Below are 27,796 nucleotides of genomic sequence, written 5' to 3'. Positions count from 1 at the left end.
GTTCCCCTCTACTGAGGCAAATGCCTCATGAATTATAAATTTCTCCACTGTCATAATGGGAACAGACAGATCCTGGCCCTGTATGAACACCAGACACCACTTCATGTAATCCTTTCAGATTATTTTTTCCCCAAACTCAGCTTCCTCACAAATGAGCCCTAAACGGTACTCTTCTGAGTACTTGAAGGGAACACCCTACAGATCTCTGGAGCTCTCTGCCTATGCAGCTCTCTCCTCTCTGGTATTCTGTCCAATACACTCAAGCTACGTCAGTCTTCCTGGACACTCAGCACTGTCTACTCCATGCAGGGAGTCTGCCACACTATCTCAGTTCACCCTCCTGAAAATTCTCTCATGGCTGTAAACTGGGGTAATCATAGAACTCATCTGTCCATTTCTTATCTATTGGGAATTGCTTCCATTGGTTGCCTCATGTCCAATGCCTAGAAAATGTTTATTTTTCTCTTTTCTTTTTGGTTATTCCAAGAGAAAGGGTTACTCTTCTATTACTCCATTATAACTGAAAGCAGACATTTCATATCACATCAATACATTTTAATGTAATAAAGTCAAATTTACTAATATGGTTTTACATTCCACATTACAAATTACATTTACCAACCAAGCACTCATTCAATTTGGTGTAATGTCAAAGAAGAGTCACAATTATCTAAAACTGCTTTTTCAAATGTTCCTCCCTTTTAACCACAAGAAAAATTTCTTTTTATAACTTTGGTAACAAAGACTTATTGTTATTGATCATTTCTCAGTGCATAAAAATACTGAATTATTATACTGCACACTTGAGACTAATATAATGTTATGTGTTAATTAGACCTCAATATTAAAATAAATATGTTTATCCTTAACAAACAAAGGAGATTAGTGGTTGCCCGGGACAGGGAAAGAGGAATAGGAAGTGACTGGTAATGGGTATAGAATTTCTTTGTGGGATGATAAAAACGTTATAAAATCAGATATTAGGGATGTGTTGTAGAACTTGGGGAATAACACACACAAAAAATCTACTGAATTGTACACTTATTTATAAGATAAATTTTATGGGAGTTAAATCATATCTCATTAAAAAAAACTTTTCTCAACTGCATGATATTCAAAATCTGTGAGGCTAGATTTTATATATAGATTTCAACCAACAGAACTTATTGCACACAAATTAAATATAGAAGCAGATATGGGAATCCAGCCATCTTCTTTTTAAGTATATATCAAGAGATTTCCAAAAGTGCAAAATACATATATTTTTATCAGGAAAAAAATATTTATGTTAATATACAATAGGTTATTATTTTTAAATTAATACAATTTTTGTATTTTTTTCCTCTGTTTTAACTTCTAATTCAGAAAGTATCACTAGATATAACACCCATAAAAAAAATACTCATTAGGGTTCCCAATAAACTTTAAGAGTATAAAGAGTCCTGAGGCCACACAATTTGAGAACTGCCAGTCTATGTCATCACCCTATTTCTGGGATATACACTTTCACAAATGTAATACAGTAATTAACAAAAAAGTTAATAAAAAAATTATAAAGAGGAATGTACCAGTATGTAAACACACACTAAACTTTGTTATTTAATCACATGTCTTACTTGGAAGTTTCAGGCAAGCCAGCTGAGAGTTCCAGAAACACAGATAAGTAGTAACCACGAACAACTCCATTTCCATCCTAAAAAAAAAAAGAAAAAAAGAAAGAAGTTATAGAAATACAAATTCCAGCCACAATTAAAAAAAAAAAATACAGACTAATATATGATATTTGGATTGGGAAGTACTTCTAAACTTAGAAGCAATAAGAAAAATAACAGAAAGACCAAAAGATTTGATTTTGTAACAATTCAAAAAACTTTTTTACATTAAGAAAAATACCTGATGGCTGCCTTTCCAGCCACTTTCTGAGCTATAGAGGCATAACATGCACTCGTGTCTTGTTGGCTGGTTTGCTGTATATGTTATTGTTAATAATAAATGTTCCCTCCTGTTCAGATTGACAACAAAGTGGCACAGAAGCCAACTTGAAGAGATTAAATATGTGTAAATCCATGAGTTCATATTTTTTAAAACTTAATTAATCACTTTCAGAGAATATGGAAAACTGGTAAATTACAGGAAAGAATCCTGCCTCTTCTAAATGAACTGTTATTGATTAATCAAATAATAAAGGAAAGTATCTCTTTATAAAAGTATGACAACTACTAGTAAAAACAAAACAAAAAAAACCCATAAAATGAGAATATCACAGTTTTTGTTTTGAAATATATTTTATTGATTTTTTACAGAAAGGAAGGGAAAGGGATAGAGAGTTAGAAACATCGATGAGAAACATCGATCAGCTGCCTCCTGCATACCTCCCACTGGGGATGTGCCCGCAATCAAGGTACATGCTCTTGACTGAAATTGAACCTGGGACCCTTGAGTCCGCAAGCCGATGCTCTATCCACTGAGCCAAACCGGTCAGGGCAGAGAATATCACTGTTTTGAGTGATATAGGCAATGAGCATCAATAGCTGCCAATACCACAAAGAGATACGACTAGACATCATGTGATTTAAAAAAACAGCACTACTTATATTCTTGCCATAGGAATGAACTATGTATCTCATCATGCCACTGAATCCAGCTGCCAATTTACAGAAAATACATAGATCAAGGGAACATACTGAAATTTACAATGAGTATGCAATTAGCATACGTATGCTCTGATGGCTTTCTGTATTTTATTTTTAAAAATGCTTTTAAAAATTTTAAACACATCTTCTGAAGACAAGAATCTTCATACAAACAAGAAATAAGAGTCAACAATGTCTGGATTCATACTGTTCATATTTAATTCACTTTTCTGTAGAATTAGTAATAGAACTTATAAAGAAACATTAAAATTGTCTTTAATTTCTTACTCCACCAAAAAAGTGAACCAGTGTACTACAGAACCCTGAAAGAAAGATCTTGGGTTTAAAAGAATTATTAAAAATATGAAAAACTTACTGGGTAAACTTTTAATCTCCAACAAAGTCCTGAAACTTGAAGAGGTGGACTGTAAACAGGATCTGCTCTCTGGCGCAAAGTGCTAAAGTAAAAGAAAACCAATCAAATCAAAGGATCAAAACCAACCACTTTACTTATGTTACTTACTTTAAGCCATGGACAAAGTAAAAGGTGACTAATCAAGTCAAGATTAGACTGGATAAATTTATATATAGTTGCATTTAGAAATAAAATAAAATTTAATAATACTGAAATATTCAGCAGTATCTTCAGTTTTAGGTCACCTCAAAACTGTGATATTTAAGAGAAAAGGGAAAATAACTAAGTATACTGAATTTAATTAACATTTCAACAAGTAATCTTTCACCAATAAAAAAGAAAAAAAAAGCCTCTCTTCCTCATATCCCTGGTAGTATAATTACCCTTTTTTTTAAAATGGAAAAACAAAAAGAGCTTGTGCTAAATCTTAATGTATGTGGGGAAAGTCTTGGAAAGTTTATATTTTAGCCACAAAATTATCCCATAAGAAAAACAAATTATGTATGAAGTGGTATAAATTCTCAGTTTGCCTTATTTTGATGGTTAGCACCTCCTGGAATTTTCCTCCCCAGGCAAGACCTTATATTCTTGGTTTGCAGCCCTTGAAGACAAATTTCTAGGACCTTTTTTTTTATGGTCTTCATTCATAATCTTAGAGAAAAATAATGGCTAAAAAAAAAAATTAACATGTAAATTACAAAGCTTAAAATAATGACTTCTTGTCCTCACTTTTGAGTTCAGAGAAAATGGACCCAAATGGACTTGTTATTCTCACTTTTATTTCTAAAGATGGGTAATGGGCTCATTGACCCCTATCATCCCATTCACCCCATCTTAACAAAGGCCAAGTGGACCCTATTGTATAAGACATGACTCCCTTCCCCTGACTAGAGAAGCAATTGGTCCTGAAGAAATAATACAATCCAAACAATTGACCATTATGCTTCTAATAGGAAATTTGTTTCTGCTAAGACAACACTGAGTGTCACAGTTCATTAGTCTATATCCTACCCTGGAATAACACCTTCCTGGTACATACTAAAATCCAGAGTTGTCAAAAACTCTTACCTGAAATTCTCTAAAACAAAAGTAGCTGAATCATAAGATGGTACTAATTCACTAAAAAAAAGGAAAGGCAAATTATTATTTGGCTTCTGTAAGTTTAACGTTTCATTTAGTTAAAAAACAGAGTCCCTTTATTGAATTAAAATAAGTCCCTAAGAAAATTCTTAATCCTCATTAAAAATAACATAAAATCAAATAAATTCATAAAACCATCAGAAGATTAATTACATCAAATGTTTGCAATGAAATAGAGGACTAAACAAATACTTTATAAAAAATCTTTTTTTACAAGGCAATATATAATTAAGTATTAAAATAAGAGACAAAACAGTACTCATAAAATAGGAAAAGGAAGAAACTGATGCTTAGGCTAGAAACCTGAAATACAGAACCAATATAAACAGATTTAAAAACCAAAAGAAACAACAAAAACAAAAGACATCACAATAAATTCCCAAACTTCCGTCTTCAGAACAAATTATGAGGAATACTGAGAGACCCTAAAGAGAATTTTTACTAGGAAATAAACCTATGCAATATTATAGGATAAGAATACATAATCACAAAAGGGGCAAGCCTTAGGATGGACTAGCACATTAACAGTTCTTGGCAAAGCAAGATTACCTCAGGCAACTTTAGTGTCATAAGGGCTTCTCCAAAGAGAAATGAACTATGATCACATAAGGTAGGCACAATGATAGACCACCTGGCTGCTAAATATCCTTATATCATGAGAATAGTCTGTAGCATTTTCATTAGAATACCATAGAGTCACAGTCACTAAAACTTTTATGATACAGACACTGCCATACATAGTACTGTAACACAGTGTTATACATTTAATATATAAAACTATAAATTTACCATTAAGATAAAACTGTAAGCCATTCACATCTGCCGATCTACTTATTGAAGTTCAATTCATGAAAATTTGTGATTACCAAAATAAGATATAAGATCCATCCATACCATTTTCACACTATTATAGTGCCTAAAAAAATTTGTGGTTTGTGCCCTAGCCGGTTTGGCTCAGTAGATAGAGTGTCAACCTACGGACTGAAGAGTGCCAGGTTCGATTCCGGTCAAGGGCACATGTCTGGGTTTCAGGCTCGATGCTGAGTAGAGGGCATGCAGGAGGCTGCTGATCAATGACCCTCATCATTGATGTTTCTATCTCTCCCTCCCTCTCCCTTCCTCTCTGAAATCAATAAAAACATATTAAGAAAAAATTAGTGGTTTGCCAGTAAAAATATAGATTAAAAAATTCATTATTGTTTTTTTTTATGATAATAGCTCACATCTTTTTTTCATCTCCTTCAGAGGTTATCTGAAATTGTGCCAACGTTAACCACTCGGCTTACAAGTAAGGTACAGCTTTATCTTCTCAGTTTTCTTTATTTCTTTACCTCCTCTACTCTGGTCTTTAAGATGACTGAATTTATTACTTTAAACAAAAAATTCTTATCTTTTATGTTCTACCTGAGGACAACTATACAGTCTTATTTCCTACAACACCCCACCAATAGTCCTACAAATTCTGGTTGAAATAATTTCCTTGCTATCCTCCAAATATAGCAGCTCCTATCACATCCTAAATGTTTCAAGATCTTCTATGATTTCTTTCTAGATTATAAAGTTTTGACCACACTAGTCTTTTCAGAATTTCTGACAGAAGAGTATATAACTGAGTAACACATACTGGAATTTAAGTTACAATTCTCTACTATTTAATTTGAAATATATACTCAGTAAATTAGTTCCTCTTCCATGTCTCCTTTGCAGCACCCACAACAGCACTGAGCACATAGTCTTGAATAAATAACATTGCATTTGCTTAATGACCTTTTATTCTCCATTGTGGCTCCATCACCAATCATCAATTGATGGAATTTCACCCAGTCCCATGATCTTAAAGCTTAGAACATTCACCACTGCTTTGCACATCTAAACTTTGGTCTGTAACTTAATGTCAATAAATGCGGCCTTTCTTATTTGGCCCTCTTTCTTTGCTGATCAATGCACTAACATATGAACACACCTGTTTCCTGTGTACTGATTGCCACTCATAAACTAAGTTTATAATAAAAATTATGGTTCAGTTATAAGACAAAATTTCCAGTAAGAATAAGCATTCCTGGTGAGAGGGAGTACTACAGGGACCTTCACCCATGGCAAGCTCCCTAATTATCAGATTTGTAAAAAAAAAAAAAATTTTTGGTGGTTTCTTCTTTATTGATGTGCCTTCTACCGAAACCCTCACCCCCCTGGTGTCTGTGTCCATTGGTTAGGCCTATATGCATGCATACAAGTCATAAGGCTGTTTCTTAAATGTACCACAGTTCTCAAAATGCTAGAAATACTTGATAGTATTTCATAAGCCATGTCTAAAGTTTAAGATGAACTAAAGTCTGTCATACCAATGTATTTCTCTGAAGCAGTGGTTTAACCTCTCATCTCAGGAATAAGCTGAGTTAAAAAAAAGAAAAAAAGACTACAAACTCCTACCTGTAGCCAATGTTACGGACTGAATTATGTCCCCCCAAATTCATATGTTGAAGCCCTAACTTCGAGCATGACTATATTTGGAGACCTTTAGGGAGATATTTAAGGTTGAATGATGTAGTAAGAGCAGGACCCTAACCCTAACCAGGGTTTGTTAATTAACAAACAATATGCCTCGTTTCTTTAGAAGAGGAAAAGACACCAGAGAAAGACACCTTTTCTATGCATGAAGATAAAAGGTCATGTTGAGAACAGAGCAAGGAGCCAGCTGTCTACAAGCCAAGAGGAGAGCCTCAACAGAAATCACATTTTCTAGCACTTTGATATTAGACTTCTTCACCCCCAGAACTGAGCAAATAAAATTCTGCTGTATAAGCCATCCATTTGTGGTATTTTGTTATGGCAATCCAAGCAAACTAATACGCTCACAGAGATTTTATTTCAAATGTCCTGGGGGTATGGGCCAACAGTGGTAAATTTCCAAAAGAATCCCAAGTGAATCTAACATACAACCAGTGTTAAGAATCACTGCTCTTAACAGCACAGGGTAATTTAAACATGCTTAAAAAAATATGCTGTTCAGAAGAATTCTAAGACTGCCCAGGGTAAAAACTAAAAAGATACATAGAAAGCAACCAACTATTATTTCCAGATTTTTTAGGATCTGGAGAGAACATCTTATCACCATTAAAATCTTTTGGCACTTCATGCTTTATGTGTTTTCCTTTTGAGAACATACATGTAAATGAGTTATAGTCACTGTGTAATAAGATATAAGTAAACTCAAAGGTAAATAAAAGGATGGATATGAGAAAACACGGCTGGACCTTGAGAACATTATGCTAACTAAAACAAGTCAGACAGAAAGAAAAGTGCTATATGATCTCATGGATATGAGGAATCTTTAAAAGAGAAGTCAAAAGGTACCAACTTCTAGTTACAAAACAAACAAGTTTATAGAACTATATTTTACAGCATGGTGATTATAGTAATAACACTGTATTGCATATCTGAAACCTACTAAGAGAGGTCTTAAGAAAAAAATGTTTTCTATGTATGGTGATGGATGTAAACTATAATCTAGACTAATTGTGATAATTTCTCAGTATATAAAATATATCATTATATCATCCTGAAACAGGATGTTATTTCAAGTAAGAAAAGGAATGAACGGACAGACATGAAATAAACTGTGATCAATTATTTCTTCTCTACAGTATGGAAGATGAAGATCCAGGAAGAAACCAATTCCTAATTCACTACCACCCTCTCTTTTCACTAAAAAATGCATAAGTCCACAAGAATTTTTTTAAACCAGATTTATATGCATAAACTAAAGTTCGCTAGACCACATCATTATAAACAGAACCTTAAAAAATGAAGCAAAGAAAAACAGCGTTTTTTAAAAACGATTATGTGCATTTGCACATAAACTTAATATGAAAATGAAATTTAAAAACTGTGTCATACCTGGTAAAATCTGGTGGAACAGGAGTGGTAACAAAGGATGCCATGGGCTTGCGATGAACTTGCTGAAACATCATGAGGATCTCTGAGCTCTTAGATATCAACTCACTCTTACTACAAGATCGTAACTGTGTGAGGAAACAAAGTACCTGACTAAATAAACAAAATTACTGTTCAGTGGCAAATAAAAATTGTTTTGGTTATATACTGAAAAAAATTAGGTTAAAAAAATAGAATGACTTAAAGTGGGTTTTAGAATGAAAAATCTACAAAAAAATCTAGGTTATTTATTTCTATTCTAAACAATATAGTCAGGGAGTAAGTGTATTTGATTTTAAAGCATTTTTCTCTCCTCATATCTTAGGGTAAATCCAATTTTAAAAAACTACAAATATACTTTGCACTACAGTGAAGTCATTAGGTATATTAATGAACAAACTCCTATAGGTTTATAGCCTTCAAATAGGTTTTCTCAAAATGTATTCCAGGGACCAGAGAAACATTAAGATGTAATGCACACACAAAAAGTTTTAAGCTATATCGATTTGGGAAACAGCCAAAGGTAAAAAAGTGGTAAATCCAACTTTAGTAAAATAAGCATGGTAGTTAAGACTACTAATTTTGTATTCAAAACAACTAGTTCGAAGTTCTAATTCTGCTACAAACTAATTATATGATGCTGTCAGTTCATTTGCAAAACTGAAATAATACCTATGATTGTTTTGCTGGGTTTAACAATCATGAAGCTGAATGTGAAAAAGCTTTGTAAACTATTAAGAGCTAAACTGTGTCTCCCCAAAACTCTTATGTTGCAGTCCCAATTCCTCAGAATGTAATCGTATCTATCTATATATAAAAGCCTAATATGCAAATTGTCCCCTCAGTTCGACCGGGAGTTCAATCTCTCGCTATGACATGTGCTGACTACCAGGGGGCAGTGCAGAACAAAGGAAGGCCCCAGCTGGCAGCCTGGGAAGGGAGGCCCTGATTGGCCCTGATCGCAGGCCAACCCTAGGGATGCTACCCTGCATGAATATCATGCACCGGGCCTCTAGTTTGGAGATAAGGTCTTTAGAAAGCAGAGAGAAGGCAGCCATTCACAAACCAAACTGAAGGACCTCAGGGGAAACCAAACCTGCCAATATCTTGATGTAAACCAGCCTCTAGAACAGGGGTGGGCAAACTTTTTGACTCCAGGGCCACAATGGGTTCTTAAACTGGACCGGAGGGCCGGAACAAAAGCATGGATGGAGTGTTTGTGTGAACTAATACATGTTAACACTGCTGCTGGTGAAGGAGCGGAGGGGAGAGCAAGAGAACCCTCTGCTCTTTCGGCTCCGCAGGCCAGATAGAACAGCCGAACAGGCCGGCTCTAGGCCGTATCCGGCAGGCCGTAGTTTGCCCATGGCTGCTCTAGAACAATGAAAATAAATTTTTATTGTTTAAGCCTCCCCCGAGGATGTTTTTATTGACTTTGCAGTGGTTCTCAACCTTCTGGCCCTTTAAATACAGTTCCTCATGTTGTGACCCAACCATAAAATTATTTTTGTTGCTACTTCATAACTATAATGTTGCTACTGTTATGAATCGTAATGTAAATATCTGATATGCAGGATGGTCTGAGGTGACCTCTGTAAAAGGGTCGTTCGACTGCCAAAGGGGTCGCGACCCACAGGTTGAGAACTGCTGCTTTAGAGAAAGAGTAAAGAGTAAGGGGGATAGAAGGGGGGAGGGGAGAGGGAGTGAGAAAGAGAAAGAAATATTGATGTGATAGAGAAACATCGATTGGTTGCCTTCTGTACATGCCCCGAAAGGATCAAACCAGCAACCCAGATATGTGCTTTAAAAAAACAACACTTTTTTGAGGAATAACTGACATAAATGATGTAAGATAAACTGCATGTATTTAAAGTGTGTAATTTGATTAAGTTTTGACAAATGTATATGCCTGTGAAGCCATCACCATAGTCAAGATAGTGAACTTTACCATTATCTCCCAAAATTTGTTTGCGCTTGTTTGTAAGCTCTCCTGATTCCTTCCCCCTCCAGGCAACCTCCTATCTGCTTTCTTTCATTATAGATAAGTTTCCATTTTCTGGAGTTTTATGTAATTGTAATCATACACATTACGTACTCATTCTATGTCTGCCTCCTTTTTTGAGCAAAATTATTTTGCAATTTGCTCATATATCAATTGTAGCTTTATTTGTAAAAGCCAAAAAAAAAAAAAAGAAAAAGAAAAAGAAAAAGCGCAACCCAAACAGCCATAAACAGCTGAATGAAAACACAAATCATGGTATATAACATATAATAAAATACTACTCAGCAATTAAGAAGGAAAAGCAGCCCTAGCTGGTCTGGTTCAATGGTTAGAGTGTCGGCCCACAGACTAAAGGGTCAAGGATTCAATTCTCGTCAAGGGCACATACCTTGGTTGCAAGCTCAATCCCGGGCCTGGTTGGGGTGCATGCAGGAGGCAACCAATCAATGTGTCTCACATTGATGTTTCTCTCTATCTGTACCCCTCCCCTTCTATTCTTTCTAAAAAACAATGGGAAAAAATACCCCAAGTAAGGATTAACAAAAAAAAGGAAAGGCAGATGAATCTTGTCCCCTCTTTAGCAGCACATATACTAAAATATGAACAATACAGAAAAGATTAGTATAGTCCCTGCACAAGAGTGACACGTTAAAAAAAAAAAAAGACGACTATACCAAATAGTTATGTAACACTACACAATTATTTATTCATTCACTATATACTTAACACTCACCTACCAGCAAACTAAAATATAAACTCTATGGGGACAGATTTTTTTACTATTTTGTCCATTGCTATGTTCCAAATACCTAAAACAATGCCTGATCTTTGATACTTAACTAAAATGTACTTAATAAATAAAAACACTAAGTTTATAATAAAAATCACATAGTATATATAGGTAATAGGCAATAATATTCTGTCTCAAAGGCACCACTTAAGTCACAAGGTCAGAGATTTTAATCTTTTATAGACTTAGATGCTATGCACCATTCTTACAAAACAGAATAAATCTTAATTTTATTTAGTTCCCAAACCTGATGGAGAAAACATAGAATCAGCTAAATCCTATTTCATAAAAATCCCTAGTATAGCACATAGATCACAAGATCTTTTGATCTTATATAATCGCTATCAAAAAGAATTTTAAAGTATGTGGACAAAAAAGGGTAAAGACTTCATTACATTTAATATTTCATTACCTGGTGCTCTACCTCCTGAAGTAAGGATTCCAAAAGCTCTGTTTCTTGTGTTAGAGAAGTCTTCTGACCTATTTAAAAATAACAAAACACCAATACTCATGCTCATTATTATTTTAATAAAATTAACTTTCACGAAATACATTCAATTACAAGAAATTAATTTTAGGAAAGCAAAACTTCATTACAGCTATCCTAAAAATTTTTCTCAGAGCTTTAAGAGGTTGATTCTAAATTCTAATAGCTCTGACAAGAGGATTTCAGAACCAACCCTAACTACAGTTTTAAACAAAATGTAATTTAGATTTTTTATTAAATTCATCTAAGAAATATACAATGACAATATACTTTGTAAAGAAATTAATGTTACTGCTTCTTCTAAAAGGGCTATAATGATTTAGAATAGTAAACTTTTTACTCAGTCAACAATTCTGAAATAATTCCTCCCCAAAACTTAAAGTGTTGGCATAAAAAAAAAAAAGTAAGTGGGCCATATATTTATGTTTACTGTCAGCAAAAGGTTATGTTCTTTGAACATAAGAAGAACCTGTAAAAAAAGAATGCCCCAAAGTTCTCAAGAAACTGGAAAAACACAGGAATAAAGGAATCATTATTACAGAAATTACTACCAAAAAGGAAGAAAGAAACTGCTTCATAGGTTAAAAAGAAAGTTAACAAGATAGGCATACTTGCCTAATCAGACCATTGTCTTTTTAAATCACAAAGTCTGAAGAGCTGGAAGCATATCCAGTGAGGCTAATAGAAGTTATATTAATTTGGAGTAATGTTTTTGATAAGGGGAACACTTAATAGGAGGAATTTTTATTTTTAAACCAATCTTTTCCTAGCATAAAGAACTCACCAACCTTTTCTCTTCAAAGATTGAACCTGAGCCCCAGTTACTCCAGCAGCATAGAAAAACACTCACCCATCAGTGTTATAAGCTTATTCTTCAGCTGCGTGTCTAGTCGTGCAATCATCATCTCCACTGCATTCCTAATTTCCCGAACACGCTCATCTTTTGCATTTCTTACAGCTTCTACATTTCTTTCCTAAAAAATAAACAGGTAGCAGGTTCAAATCCCAGTCAGGGCACACACCTAGGTTTGGGGTTCATTACCCAGTTGGGGCACATACGACAGGCAACTAATCGTTTTTTCTCTCTCACATCGATGTTTCTCTCTCTCTCTGCCCCCCCCAACCCCCCACTCCTCTCTGTAAAATCAATAAACATATCCTCAGGTGAGGATTACAAAAAAAAAAATAATAAAGAAAAAAAAAGCATAAGCTAATAATCCTTTTTAATTATTCATATATCATAGAAAAATCATGGCCTTAAAAACATTGTACATTGAAAAGAATCAGGAAATATATTTCTTAAAATTAAACAATAAAGCTGGGCTGGTGTGGCTCAGTGGTTGAGCGTCAACCTATGAACCAAGTAGGGGACATACAGGAGGCAGCCAATTGATAAATCTCATACTTGATGTTTCTATCTCTCTTTCCCTCTCCCTTCCTCTCTGAAATCAATAAAAATATTTTTTAAATAAACAATAAATAAACCATAAACAATAAATAAATAAAGTATAAATAAAAGATAGGTATGTAATTACAAAAATTGGTTTAGGTAACATACAGAACACATACTCAAAGCCCCAATTATATCTCTTATAAGAAACCATTTCAAACCAAAAGTTTACTAAGGGGAACACTTAATAGGAGGAATTTCACATCGTGCAAAACCCTAAAATAATTTAAAAAATTTTTAAACCATATCTACAGAGTTTTTTTTTTTAGAAGAAAAAAATAGATTTTCAAAGACTGCAGAGTACATGGAGATTTTTTAACAGCAAAACTCAGAAAAAAGCATCATTTCCTATACTTACTATTATTATAAATACAAGCAGTAAGAATCGCAACCTAGAATACTCTTCCTAATAACCACATTATAATATTGCCAAGAGAAAACAGAAAAAAAAAAAAGGTAAAGGCCAAATGATTTTGTAGATAGTATACATACAACTCAAAAACATTACTTTCTGTATAAAAAAAGTTATAATGATCTGAAACTTTATTCCTGAAGGTGGATAAAGATGACATCTTAAGTTAGGAATGGTCCACAAATCTCATTTATAACAATTATCAATCTGGCAACTTTAAACAAAATATATTCCAAAAGTATATATAGTATTTAAATGTTTGAAGCTTAATGAATTTTCCCACAGAACTATTATAAATGGTAAATAGCTCACCAAAACTGTTTGACCCATACAGCATCCAAAGAGTACTATTACATATTACTCTTTTAATTCTGCAGAGTTCTAATTCAGGACATCAGAAATAATTCATTCCTTCGCAGCAGAAACCCCAAAAGCTGGGGGCCCAAAGAATGAAAAATTTAATGACTTTCTAAAAGTCAATATTGAGTGTATAACAAAACAGGCTTATTTAACTCATTAACTGATTCCAGACAATTCTCTGGCTCCAACTACAGAACAGGCTAGGGGTTTAGACTCTAATTCCTAGGCTAGGGTGACTATAAATATATCCTATCAAATTTTCAAATTTTGCCTGGCTGGCATGGCTCAATGGTTGAATATTGACCTGTGAATCAGGAGGTTACGGTTCAATTCCGGTCAGGGCACATGCCCAGATTGCAGGCTTGATCACCAGTGTCGGTCGGGTGTGCAGGAAGGAGGCAGCTAATCAATGACTTTCATCATTGATGTTTCTCTCTCTCTCTCTCTCTCTCTCTCTCTCTCTCTCTCCCTCTCCCTTTCTCTCTGAAATCAACAAAAAATATATTTAAAAATATATATATGCCTAAAATTATTTTAAATCTTAATTTCAACATCTGATTGATTTATATTATAAAAATATATAGTATAGACTATAGTATACATAGTATAGACCAGGGGTGGGCAAACTTTTTGACTCGAGGGCCACAATGGGTTCTTAAACTGGACCGGAGGGCCGGAACAAAAGCATGGATGGAGTGTTTGTGTGAACTAATATAAATTCAAAGTAAACATCATTACATAAAAGGGTACGGTCTTTTTTTTTTTTTTTTTAGTTTTATTCATTTCAAACGGGCCGGATCCGGCCCGCAGGCCGTAGTTTGCCCATGGCTGGTATAGACTATCAAAAGGATAATCATCTTTTAGTAGTAGTCTTACCACTTCTTGAACTAAGCTGATTAGTTCCATGAGACGCCGACGAAGTTTAGCTACCTCTTCATTCACTTTAGTAACATGCTGCTCGTATATTTCCGCCAAAGGTTTAAAGGTATGTCCACCGTGCTATTTAAATTAATAAAATAGTTAAAAAAACATCTTCATATATCTCATCTGCATTTACATTCCTCTATTAACACTCTATGAACACTAATATACTGGCAAATATTTCCAAATGAATTTTATTTTTTTGGCTCCCTTTGTTAAAGTAAGTCACAGCTTGCTTAAAGTCACTTGGCCCATGTAAAAAATCCTTCAATTGTGGATAAAGATCTTAAGCAAAATGTTTACACTGATCTGGAAATCTTCACTCATTAGAGAGAACCAAGATACTTAATCATGGCTCAAAGCAGCTGACACAACCTCATTTGTCACTCTTCTCTTGATCAGCACTAGCCTTCTGTCCCCCCATCAGGCCTTTGCAAAAGTAGCTCGTACTTATTCAAAAATAATTCTCCATCTTCCCTCCCAAACTTTCCACCTCGTAACTCCTACTCATCCTTTGGAACTTAGCTCAGAATTAGAGGGTCAGGTCTCATAGTTATCCATTCTTATCAGACTGTGTACTTATTCCTAATATCTATTACAACAATTAAGTACATAGCTAGTTATTTGATATCTATCTTGTTTTTCACTGAATACCTAGTCTCTAACACAAATGAATAAATTAGAAAGACATTTGAGGAAAAGACCCATGGTACACTATTAGCAAAAGCAATAAACCCATTCTTCATGCCACAAAGAGTTACTGCAGAGACAGAAGGCCCATACAATTTAGACTTACAAATCCAGCTGTATTCAAAGAACAACTTTTTAAAGCTAACAGCCTAAAATCAATTTCCTATCCAATTTATGTACTGTATTTCATCACAATCTCTGGACTGGTAAGTAGAACTTAAATTTCTATTACAAGGAATTTCCTGTAACAGAAAAGTACTTATTAGAATTGTCTTATTTGCCCAGCCACTATGGCTCAATTGGTTGAGCCTCGGGCCATGCATCAAAAGGCCATCGGATCGATTCCTAGTCAGGGTACATGCCCAGGTGGATGGCTCGATCCAAAGGAGGGGGCATGCAGGAGGCAGCTGATCTATGTTTCTCTCTTATTGATGTTTCTATCTCTCTCCCCTTCCTCTCTCTTTAAAATCAAAACATTTAAAAAAAAAAGAAAGAAAAAAGAACTGTCTTATTCAACCAAAACACCCAGCCATGGTCTCTAAGAAAAAAATGACATGGATTTTTGCATGTCCACTTAAAATATGAAAAATACTGTTTCCATTGCTTCTTACAAAGAAACATTTATTTAAAGTACTAAGTTGTGGGACATAAATTTTTTCTAGTCGGCACAAGAGTATTCAAATACCAACAGAAAAGCTCTCTAGCTGGTTTGGCTCAGCGGATAGAGCGTCTACCTGTCAAGGGCACATGCTCAGGTTGTGGGCTCGATCCCCAGTAGGGGTGAGTGCAGGAGGCAGCCAATCAATGATTCTCTCTCATCATTGATGTTTCTATCTCTCTCTCTCTCTCTCTCTGAAATCAATAAAAATATATTAAAAAGCAAATATCTACAGAAAACTCTGAACTGAGTTCTACTCAACCAACTTGCCTGGCATTCTCTCCCAAAAATGTGCAAACTGATGACCTAAGAATGATTAATTCTCATTGCTAACAGACACCTCTAGATGTCTGCCCCCACTATGACTAACTTTCCCCACCAAGAATCTACTGTTTATTCTCAAACCTATTTATGCTTATTGTACTTATTATTGTAAGTATATAATTTAATTTTAATTAAACAACAGGACACAAATATAAAATAAAAAGCTACTTATAGGAAAACTAACTTCAATGTTTTAGACTTGATAAAGATAGATAACTTTAAAAAACTATTTTGAATTAGATTGGAAAAAATAAAAATTTAAAAAAATAAAAAAACCTTAATTACCTAAAAAACAAATCCTAAGATCTAGAGTTTACATTCATATTTTTCACAAAGTGTTGTTACATTTTAAATAAACCAAAATTGAAAAATTGTGGCCAGGACATGAGATCAACTGAACTTTAATGAAATAAAGTAATTTAAAAAGACCTTGATCCTACAACTAAAGATTTGCAGATGAATATATACATTTTATAATTAAAAGAAAATATTTATGTAGGGGGTATACATCCCACATCAAAATCTCCCACAAGGGCTGTTTTTCTGACATAACAGAAAGAATGATACCTTCTGCTATAAAGGAAAATAATTTAATTTTCATTCTATAAACAAAGTAAAATATTATTTTCTTATCTAAATCAAACAAGTATTTCAGTGTTTTTAGTCTCTAAGCAAAAATAATTTGTTCTGCTCACCATTCCTCCCCAAAGTGCACACTGATGGCAGATACACTTCTTACAGGTCCAGCAAAATACACTAAGTTTTTCATGATGATTTTCACATCTATATATTATGAAAAGAAAATACAGCTATAAATTAAACTAAAATTGAAAAATAATTACCTTAACAAATTCCTAAGTTTGGGTAAACAGGTTGGTCAATTTTAAACAATTATATCTCAGGAAATAATATAAAATGTGTTCCATAGTTTCTTCTGCAAATTAAGCTAAATTACAATTTTCTTAAAATTCTGTTTTCATTAATCTATAAGAACTTGAAATCACATGAAAAATGCAGACTAGTTTTTGAATAAAGCACAAATATAACATCATTTCCCAATATTACTATAGATCAGAAATTTTCAACCCTTTTTATCTCATGGCACACAAACTGCTAAAATTCTGCAGCACGCCAAAAAATTTCTTTTTTGCTGATCTCACAGAAAAAAGTAGGTATAGTTTTGATTTATTCACACTGAACGGTTATTGTTACTATTATGTTAGCTGTTGTCATTTTTTTATTTGATAATGTAGGAGAAAAGAGGTCAGTGCCCCTAACTAAATAGTCAGATACTGCACATTTAAAAAATTCTTGCGGCACACCAACTGAAAACCACTGCTATCGATAATAAATCCTAGCCTGCTACTACACTTTGGGACAAATCAGATTATGTGTTTGTATCTACATGAGCATGTATGTACGCACAAATACTTTCCCTACATGTGGTCAATGCTAACAATAAGACACGTGATTAACTGCACAAAGTAATGCCAGGTTCTTCTGAAAAATCAACTCAATTTTAAAGTTTTCCCATGTTCACTTTGGCAGCATATACACTAAAATTAGAACAATACAGAAGAGATTAGTGTGGCTCTTGTACAAGGATGACACACAAATTCATGAAGCATTCCATATTTTAAATAAAATAGCCCAGCCAGTGTTGTTCAGTGGTTGAGCACTGACCTATGAGCCAGGAGGTCATGGTTCAATTCCCAGTGAGGGCACATTGTGGGCTTGATCACCAATGGGGGACATGCAGGAGGCAGCCAATCAATGATTCTCCCTCATCACTGATGTTTCTCTCTCTCCCTTCCTCTCTGAAATCAAGAAAAAAATTAAAAAATAAAATAAAATAAAACATTTTCCCTTAAGTTGGAGATCTACATGCAAAGGAATGAAGATGTACATGGTTATTAACTGAACTGCATTCGCCACGTCCCAAATTCCTATGTTGAGAGCCCTAAGATAACTGTACTTGGAACAAAGACTTTAAGGATGTTAAATAAGGTCATAAGGGCAGAGGCCTAATCCAATAGGACTGATGTCCTGACAAGAAAAGAAAGATGCCAAAAGTGTATGCAAACAGAGAAAAGGCCATGTAAGAACACAGAGAGAAAAAGCCATATCCAAGTCAAGGAGAGAGGTCTCACCAGAAAGCAAACATGACAATACCCTGACCCTGAACTTCCAGCCTCCAATACTGTTTAAGGCACCCAGTCTATGCTATTCTATTATGGCAGCCCTAGTGGAGATTAGTTGGGTGACAATGTGAACATACTTAACACTACTGACCTGTACACTTAAAAATGGTTAAGATAGTAATGATGTTATGTGTATTTTAGCACAATAAATTTTTTTTTTAAGTTTTCTCTTGCTGCCTGACAAGCGTGGCTCAGTGGTTGAGTATCCATCTATGAACAAGGAGGTCGTGGTTCGATTCCTGGTTAGGACACAGGCCTGGGGTTGCTGGCTCGATTCCCAGCAGGGGGCATGTGGGAGGCAGCTGATCAGTGATTCTCTCTCATCATTGATGTTTCTCTCTCCCTCTCCCTTCCTCTCTGAAATAAAAAAAATATATATATATTTTTAAAAAAGTTTCCTCTTGCCTTTAAAAGAAACAGTGTGCCTTTAAAAGAGACAGTGTTGCATTTGTTCTGTTCATCATTAAGCTTAGAGAAAATACCTAAATAGGTCTACATTTTATATTTTCATTTATAAGTAATATGAATATCCAATAGAAAATCAATAAAAGTATGAAGAAACAGCAGATTAGATACTGTCTGGAGGCTAATTTAGAATGATTTCCACACCACCAAATTTAGGATACATCTTTTAAAATATAGGAAATTTATCAGAACAATTCTTAATCAATGACCTATAGGCAACTTCAGCAAACCCAAGGAGAGCCAGTAGGCATCAAGAGGCAAAGAAGAGAAATTATTAGCACACCAGCAACTATGGCAGTTCCACTCCTTTTATGAAAGCCTCTGATAAAAGAAGCCATTCAAGAGTTAGAAAGATATTTCCAAATAGTGATACCCACACAACATCAAATGAAAACTATCTGTGTTCGCCTACAAAACTAAAAACTAAATATCTTTAAATAGTTTCATTAAAATAACATGTACCAAAATATATGAAATACTTAAAGAAATTGAGGACATACTTGTCCTTTTCATTTTCTTCATGTTTGGTGAGACTACAGAGTTGAAGAGTATCAAGCTGTTGTGTTACTTCTTCTGCCCAACGACAGTTTACTAGTTCTCGTATCTGGAGTGGAGCACTAGAGAGAAGATATATATATATATTTTTAATTCAGGAATTTGAGTTAATTTTCTAAGACAAACACATTCTAGCCCGACTGGTGTGGCTCAGTGACTGAGTGTCGACCTATGAAACAAGAGATCATGGTTTGAGTCCCAGTCAGGGCACAAGCCCAGGTTGTGGGCTTGATACCCAGCAGGGGCTGAGTAGGAGGCAGCCAATCAATGATTCTCATCACTGATGTTTCTATCTCTCTCTCCCTCTCACTTCCTCTCTGAAATCAATTTTAAAAAGATATTTAAAAAAAAAAAGAGAGATACAATTTTCATCTAGCAAAAGGACAAAAAAAGATAGATTGGTAATATACAATATTGGCAGGAATGTGAGGAAAAGGCACTTTTGTATCTTTTATTAGGAATGTAAAATGGTAAAAACCTATTCTTCAGCACAATCTGGCATCATAATTTGAAATTACCAAAAGTGGAAACAATCTAAATGTATCTCAATATAAGCATAAATAAATAACATATGGTCACATAATAAATAAATCAAACATTTTTAAATTTAAATGACATGTGTACATCAAGAAAGATAACACTATATTTTATACTTAAAAAACAAAACAGTACTATATCATTTGTGTTGTAAGAATACACACACACACACACACACACACACACACACTAGAGGACCGGTGCACGAAATTCATGCACGGGTAGGGTCCCTAGCCCTCCCCAACGATCAGGGCCGACTGGGGCCTCCCAGCTGCCAGCTGGGGCCTTCCTTTGTTCCACGCTGCCCCCTGGTGGTCAGCGCACGTCATAGTGAGCAATCGAACTCCCAGTCTCCTGGTCAAACTCCTGCAGGGACAATTTGCCTATTAGCCTTTTATTTATATACCAGAAGCCCGCTGCACAAAGATTCACGCAATAGGCCTTGCTTCCCTTGGCTGCTTGCACCAGTTTTCCTCCGGCACCCAGGACCCAGGCCTTTGGTCCAGCCACAGCGAGGCTTGGCTTCTCTTCAGTCCTCGCTCCGTGCCTGCATATGCAAATTAACCACCATCTTTGTTGGGTTAATTTGCATAGTCACTCTGATTGGCTGGTGGGCATAGCGGAGTGACACCAATTTGCATGTTTCTCTTTTATTAGTGTAGATATATCAGTACACAGAAAAATGTTTAGAAGATTAGAAACAACCCCAATAACTTCACCTGAAAGTGTTATTTCATGACAAGACTAGGTGAAGAATAACAGAATCAGAAGACTTTTAAGAAATATTTACCTACACTATTAAGATTTTTTAAAACCAGAAACCTTTATAAGTTAAACATGATTTTCTAAAATAAGGTAAAAAATTTAATGCTATGTAATTCTAAGATAAATTAGTTTATGCTGTATCTAGAGAGATTATTTTCTTTTCAGCTGTATTCCCAAAGAGGCAAAATGAAGCAGATTACAGAAAGAATCTTATTAATATTAGGGCACACTCCAACTCCATTACCTTATTATTTTCCAAATACACAAATAATCATAGCAAAACACTTACCGGCAATGAGGACATTGAGCTCTCTGCTCTGTCAGCCAGCGCTAAGGAGGCAAAAAAATAAATTAGCTTTGATTGTAGAAACACCACAATTTTAATTTGTACATATTGAATACTTATATACCAAATTTAATAAGTTTAACTTTTCTAGTGCCTGCATTAATTATAAAGATATTTATAGAAATAGTAGACACCTACTGTCTTCCTCTCATTATCATATTGACCAGGACAAACTTTCGAAGGGACAGAACTCATCCCCAAATAGTTAAGAAGCTATTCTGGCATAGGAAAGAAAGTGATTCTAGGGCTATTTGGATCTCAGAGGGAAGATGTGGATAATCTTCACAAAAATAATGATATGGTCACTACCATCTCCAAACATAAACCATAGGGTTTTACTTCTAACTAACCCACCATACTTCTAACTAACCTACCCTACAATCTGCAAGGAAGTTTAACTAACTAACAAACCATAAAATCCCCAAGGAAATTTAAGGTACTAATACATTTCTTTTTAGAAAAGCAAATTAATTTTGAAGAACATACACTATAGATATAAATTAGACCTAAAATATGAATAAGCAATATAGCAAAACCATTTTGTATCTTGAGTTCCACAGTTCAATAACTTTTAAACATCTACATAACTTTGCTTCCTCATAATTATGAAAAGGTTTTACAAACCCTTTTAACTGCAAAATGTCTCCACTAAACCTCAAATTATATTAATTTAATCACTGTAATTATTACTGAGTAGGAAGCAGTATCACACCATATACAAAGGAGATGCTAAGATTTTCTGAATGCTTTCCAAAAAAAACCAATATTTATGGTTAAATATTTTTGTTTTAATAGTCTGGTAAATTGGTTCAGAGGTAAATGAATGTATTCCAGTATCTGATATTTCTGTTTATCCCTATGTACTTTTATAAAAGAACATAAACTTTTACCTAAAGTCAATTAATTAACTCAGAAATAAAATTGCCAAGGAAACCTTAAAGGACAATAAAAATTAGACAATAGGGAAAAGGTACCTCACAGCAAAATCCTATATAATAAAAGGCTAATATGCAAATTGTCCCCTGGACCAGGAGTTCAATCGGGAGTTCGACCAGGGGCGGGGCCGGCTGGCCAATCGCCCATGGCCCCTTCCCAGAGCCAGCCCAGCCCCATTGGCCCTGATCGGGGTGGGCCAGCCGGACCCCACTCATGCACTAATTTGTGCACCAGTCTTCTAGTAAAGAAATAAAGCTAGAAGAAGAAAATACATGGAAGAGGATTCCTCCATTCTTAATAACCTTGAAAATTATTTCTTCAGTCCCTTGGTAAAAACAAAATTTGGGTGAAGTTTCTTCCGCTGAAAACTCTACTAAAGTCATAGCACCTCCCCCCAGGGTTGTTTTCAGCCCACACCTCCCTAGCCTAGTCCTCTACCTCAACCTAGGGCAGGGGTGGGCAAACTTTTTGACTCGAGGGCCACAATGGGTTCTTAAACTGGACTGGAGGGCCGGAACAAAAGCATGGATGGAGTGTTTGTGTGAACTAATATAAATTCAAAGTAAACATCATTACATAAAAGGGTACGGTCTTTTTTTTTTTTTTAGTTTTATTCATTTCAAACGGGCCGGATCCGGCCCGCGGGCCGTAGTTTGCCCACGGCTGCCCTAGGGGAACCAGCAAAGTTAAACCTTTAAATATATTTGGTATCTCTCTGCCCAGGGTATTTGTCAATACCTCTCTTCAAATAGTTTATTCCTACTCATCCTTTAGATTTCAGTTTATAAGCAACTTCCTTCAGAAAGCTTTCTGACTCTACAGCAGTGGTTCTCAACCTATGGGTCACGACCCCTTTGGGGGGCGAATGACCCTTTCACAGGAGTCACCTAAGACCATCAGAAAACACATATAATTACATATTGTTTTTGTGATTAATCACTATGCTTTAATTATGTTCAATTTGTAACAATGAAATTGGGGGTCACCACAACATGAGGAACTGTATTAAAGGGTGGTGGCATTAGGAAGGTTGAGAACTACTGCTCTACAGCAAGCATATCAAACTCAAAGGCTAGCATGGGCCAAGTAAACAAGGTTTAAGTTAACGTGGGCCACAAAAAAACAAAAGCTTTAATTTTCATAGAAACACAGGTTTATTTTGATGGAGACATGCTGAATACAAAAGGCTAAAATAAATATGCGTTAACATAAAATAGAACATTTTAAAAAAAATTAACTTTTCTTGAACATTAATTTACCAGACACTGAATAATTGCACAAATAAGCGTAATGCAAATAAACCTATTTTTCTTGCTTTCAGAAAGCGAAATATTTCCCTTTGCGCACATCACACAAGTCAGTACAAGAATAATGACGTGCAATTGGCTGCTAAAATACTTGCTGCTAGTATTTGTAGAGAGAAATGATGTGCCTGCATATAAGGCATGCAAGGGAAATGAATGTAACAGGATTATAGCAATCAGCCATTAGCGAACGTTGTAGTTCCTTATTAATAATTATGTATAACAGGATATTATAAAAATCAAGTTATGAAATTTTTATTAGAATGTTTCTTACATACCATTATATTGGCTGGGCCACAAAAATTATTCGTTGTGGGCCACATGTGGCCCCTGGGCCAAGAGTTCGACATGCTTGCTCTATAGACTATTTTAGATACCACTGCCATGCTCTACCACAGCAACCTACACTTCTCCCTTCATTGTGGTTGTAGTCTCCCCTCCCCTGCTTCACAACAAGCTCTATAAAGGTTGGGACCAATATATTTTTTTAATAAACTTCTCCCATCCAAAAGGGCTATTGTTGCAATATATACCACTCTTGACATCAGGACTGTCTATTTGCTTATATAGTCCCTCTCTCTATGCGCTCTCACATAAGAATATCCATTGGTAATAACCATAAAACTTTCCTGCCTATCCCAAGCTAGTGACCTTTCCCTTCTCTATATATATGTAGCATTTTTACCTTGTACATATCACACAATCTAACTTAATCACAAAATAAATGTGGCAATTTTCATACTTTGGGGGAAACAATGTTTCTTCCAAACCAAAACTCAAGGTAAAAACCAGTGAACAATATTAATGCACAAGAAATATTAAAGAAACATCTTTATAGTAATTCCTTCACAATCAACTGAAGAACTGATTTCTCTCCCTCATTAAATGGAAACACAAGCTTTAGACAGTATTCAGACCTCAGTCTGATTCCTAGTTCTAGCACTTATTAAACATATGAAATAGACAAGTGACTGAGCTCAAGTTTTCTTGATTATACGCCATGACCAAGTGATTTATTCCTGGAATGCAAGGACAGTTCAACATACAAAAATCAATTAGTGTAATATATCACATTAATAAAACAAAGGAAAAAAGGCATCTGACCAAATACAATATCCTTTCATGATAAAAACACTCAAGAAATAGGAATAGGAGGGAACTTTCTCAACTGATAAAGTCCTTATTTTATTGTGATTGTTAATCCTCACCTGAGGACATTTTTTTAATAATAATTTTTTAAAATATATTTTATTGATTTTTTACAGAAAGGAAGAGAAAGAGATAGAGAGTTAGAAACATCGATGATGAGAGAAACATCGACCAGCTGCCTCCTGCACACTCCCCACTGGGGATGTGCCCGCAACCCAGGTACATGCCCTTGACCGGAATCGAACCTGGGACCTTTCAGTCCGCAGGCCGACGCTCTATCCACTGAGCCAAACCGGTTTCGGCATGAGGACATTTTTTCATTGATTTTTAGAGAGAGTGGAAGATAAGGGCAGAGACAAAAAGAGGGAAACATCAATGATGAGAGAGGATCATTGATTGGCTGCCTCCTGCACACCTTTACTGAGGATTGAGCCTGCAACCTGGCATGTGCCCTTGGCCAGAATTGAACCTGGGACCCTTCAGTCCACAGGCCGACGCTCTATCCACTGAGCCAAGCCGGCTAGGGCTAAAATCCTTATTTTAAAAACCCACAGCAAACCATATTCAGTGGTTAAAGATGGAAAACTTTTCTGTTAAGACCAGGGAAAAGACAAGGATGCCTGCTTTCAGCACTTCTATTCAACATAATACTGAAAATTTCAGCCAGAGCAATTAAGGAAGAAAAGAGAAACAAAAAGCATCTAAAATGGAAAAGAAATAAAATTATGTTTATGATGACACATGATCAGATATGTAGACAATCCTAGATTTCACAAGAAACTTAAGTTAAAGCTAATAAATTCACCAAAGTTGCAGTATACAAAAATCAACACACATAAAGCACTTTTATTTCTATACACTAGCAAAGACTCCAAGGAGAAAATTAAGGAAACAATACATTTACAATAGCATCATAAAGAGTAAAATATCTAGGAATAAATTTAACCAAGGAATTGAAAAAACTGTATGTGGAAAACTACAAAATATTGCTGAAAGAAATTAAAGAAGCCCTAAATAACTAGAAAGACATCCCATATTCATGGATTAAAAAAATTAGTATTGTTAAGATGGCAATACTACCAAAAGCAATCTACAGAATCAATGCAATTCCTATCAAAATCACAATGGTGCTTTTTTTCAGAAGTAGAAAAACCCCATCTAAAATTCAAAAATAATCACAAGGGACCCTAAATAACCAAAACTATCTTGAATTTCCTAATTTCAATTTACGACAAAGCCATAGTAATCAAAACAGGTTTGTACTGGCATGAAGACTGAAAGAGAGACCAATAGAGAGCCCAGAAATAAGTACTAAAAAAAATGTATTGTATAATTGGGTTTATATGAGGTACTTAACTAGTCACATTCATAGAAACTTAAAGAATGGTGGTTACTATGGGTTGGGAGAGAAGGTAATGGATAGAAGTAATGAAAGCAGGCAGCCTTGTCTTTTTCCCGATCTTAAGGGGAAAGTTGAGGTACCCTTACTAAAATTCAAGACTGAACAAACCAAGTGTTGGCATTAATATGGAATTAGCACTCTTATACATACCAGCAAGAATGTAAAATGATAAAGTCTGACAATATGTTAGAAGACAGTCTGACAATACGTTAAACAGTTAAACATCTACCTTATGATCTAGATTCTAGATACTCCATTCCTAATTATTTACCCAAGAGAAATGAAAACTGAAGTTCATTCAAACACTTGTATATAAATGCTCATAGCTCTATGTAAATGCCAAAAGCTAGAAGCAACCCATGTATCCATCAACAAGTGAATGTGTACAGTATGGTGACTGTATGTTAATAACAATAGTATTATTAACATATAACCGTAACTATGGTTAATAGTATGGTTAATAATATGTACTACATATTTGTAAACTGCTAAGAGAATAGATCTTAAGAGTCCTCATCATAAGAAAAAAAAATTTTGTAACTACATCTAGTGATGGATGTTAACTAGTTAGTGTAGTCATCATTTTGCAATATATACAAATACATACAAATGTTGAATGTAGAAATATGTTGCACATCTGAAATTAATATAATGTTTTAAATGTCAATTATACCTCATTTAAAACAATAAAACATGTGAATGGATAAACAAACTATGGCATATGCATACAATGCAATGCTATTACTGCGCAGTAAAAAGGAACACTATTTATACACTTGACATAGGTAAATATTAAAATAATTTTGCTGAATAAAAAAACAGACACATAAAAGTATATATTATAAGATTCCATTTGTAAAATATTCCAGAAAATCCGCACATATCTATAGTGGCAGAAAGCAGATCAATTGTTGCCTGGGAACCAGATAAGCAGGAGACATTACCCAGAGACACAAAGAAACTGGGGGGTTGTAGATATATTCACTATCTTGACCATGGTGATGGTTTCTGAGGTATATACATTTGTCAAAACTTATCAAACTGTACACTTTAAATGTGTAGTTTATTGTATGTAAATTATATCCGATTTTAAAAGTGTGCAAAATTTAAGACAAAACAAAGTCAATAATTGTAGGCAAACATAAAGAGCTACTTATGCTAAAAATCAAAAAGGGATTAAAAAAAAAAAAGAGAGAGAGAATTACAGGGACAAAAAAAGGGGGCAGAAAACAAACAAAAAAATTAAAAAACACACAAAAAAACAGGTAGTAAGAGAGAATCAACTAAGTGTAGCTAGATAATTGAAGATCTAGTCTGAAAACATAGCCAAACAAGTATAAACTCTCCCTCCTCTGGGTCTCACAAAATTCTGTTAGTGTCTCTTTATGACGGTACAGAAAGTCCATTCTCTTTATTAGATTTAAGTTCCCTCAGAGCAGGCACTTTGTCATTTATCTTCATATCCCTCAACCTCAAACACAATGGAGGCCAGCCCTTTGTAAGTACTTGTTAAATGTGCAATGACTTAATAATGTAAATATATTAGAATTTTAGTGGATTTTGGTTTCCAGACATTTCATTCATGGCAGTTATCATTTGATGATTATTCATCTCCAGAGTACTAAGCAACATACACTGATGGTCTCCCTATTAAGGAACATTCATTGAAGACATTTTTTTAAAAGGACACAAAATCTAAAATGAAAAGATAAAGGAAATGATTAATTTTTACCATTTTATTTACCAATTTATCCTACATATGCTAAATGCATGTGGAAAGAAAAATACAGCTTACCCTGATACAGCTGAAACAACAAAGCTTGGAGCAATGAGGACACAGGCGTGCATCCCGCAATTTCTCCATACAGATGAAACATCGAAAAACCTCAGCAATGCTCTGAAAATAATAAAAGATGTAAGG

General features: G+C 34.8%; 1 protein-coding gene and 2 non-coding genes across 11 annotated transcripts in view; 2 read left to right on the top strand and 1 right to left on the bottom strand.

The window, feature by feature from the left end:
• Nucleotides 1–27,796, bottom strand: part of TRIM37 (tripartite motif containing 37) — a 154,971-nt gene that overhangs the window by 124,769 nt on the left and 2,406 nt on the right. For all 9 annotated transcript variants that reach the window (XR_004972828.1, XR_004972829.1, XM_036340401.1 and 6 more), the window contains exons 2-12: nt 27,671–27,772; nt 21,028–21,068; nt 19,382–19,498; nt 16,911–16,998; nt 14,499–14,621; nt 12,251–12,374; nt 11,326–11,393; nt 8,086–8,210; nt 4,117–4,167; nt 3,010–3,091; nt 1,617–1,693 (exon numbers count right to left, since the gene is read on the bottom strand). Coding sequence is in view for 7 of the 9 variants with exons in the window: in XM_036340401.1 (XP_036196294.1) it covers nt 1,617–1,693; nt 3,010–3,091; nt 4,117–4,167; nt 8,086–8,210; nt 11,326–11,393; nt 12,251–12,374; nt 14,499–14,621; nt 16,911–16,998; nt 19,382–19,498; nt 21,028–21,068; nt 27,671–27,772 (998 nt within the window). In the remaining 2 variants the exon portion in view is untranslated. The remainder of the gene's footprint in view (nt 1–1,616; nt 1,694–3,009; nt 3,092–4,116; nt 4,168–8,085; nt 8,211–11,325; nt 11,394–12,250; nt 12,375–14,498; nt 14,622–16,910; nt 16,999–19,381; nt 19,499–21,027; nt 21,069–27,670; nt 27,773–27,796) is intronic.
• On the top strand, nt 10,692–10,798 carry LOC118672530. The gene has a single exon (XR_004973096.1). It is a non-coding gene; the product is annotated as a U6 spliceosomal RNA (small nuclear RNA).
• Nucleotides 17,748–17,854, top strand: LOC118672515. The gene has a single exon (XR_004973082.1). It is a non-coding gene; the product is annotated as a U6 spliceosomal RNA (small nuclear RNA).

The sequence above is a fragment of the Myotis myotis genome, unplaced genomic scaffold (genome assembly GCF_014108235.1).
Source record: "Myotis myotis isolate mMyoMyo1 unplaced genomic scaffold, mMyoMyo1.p scaffold_m19_p_17, whole genome shotgun sequence".
In the NCBI taxonomy this organism is placed as follows: domain Eukaryota; kingdom Metazoa; phylum Chordata; class Mammalia; order Chiroptera; family Vespertilionidae; genus Myotis; species Myotis myotis.
This window is presented reverse-complemented; position numbering and strand designations above follow the sequence as displayed.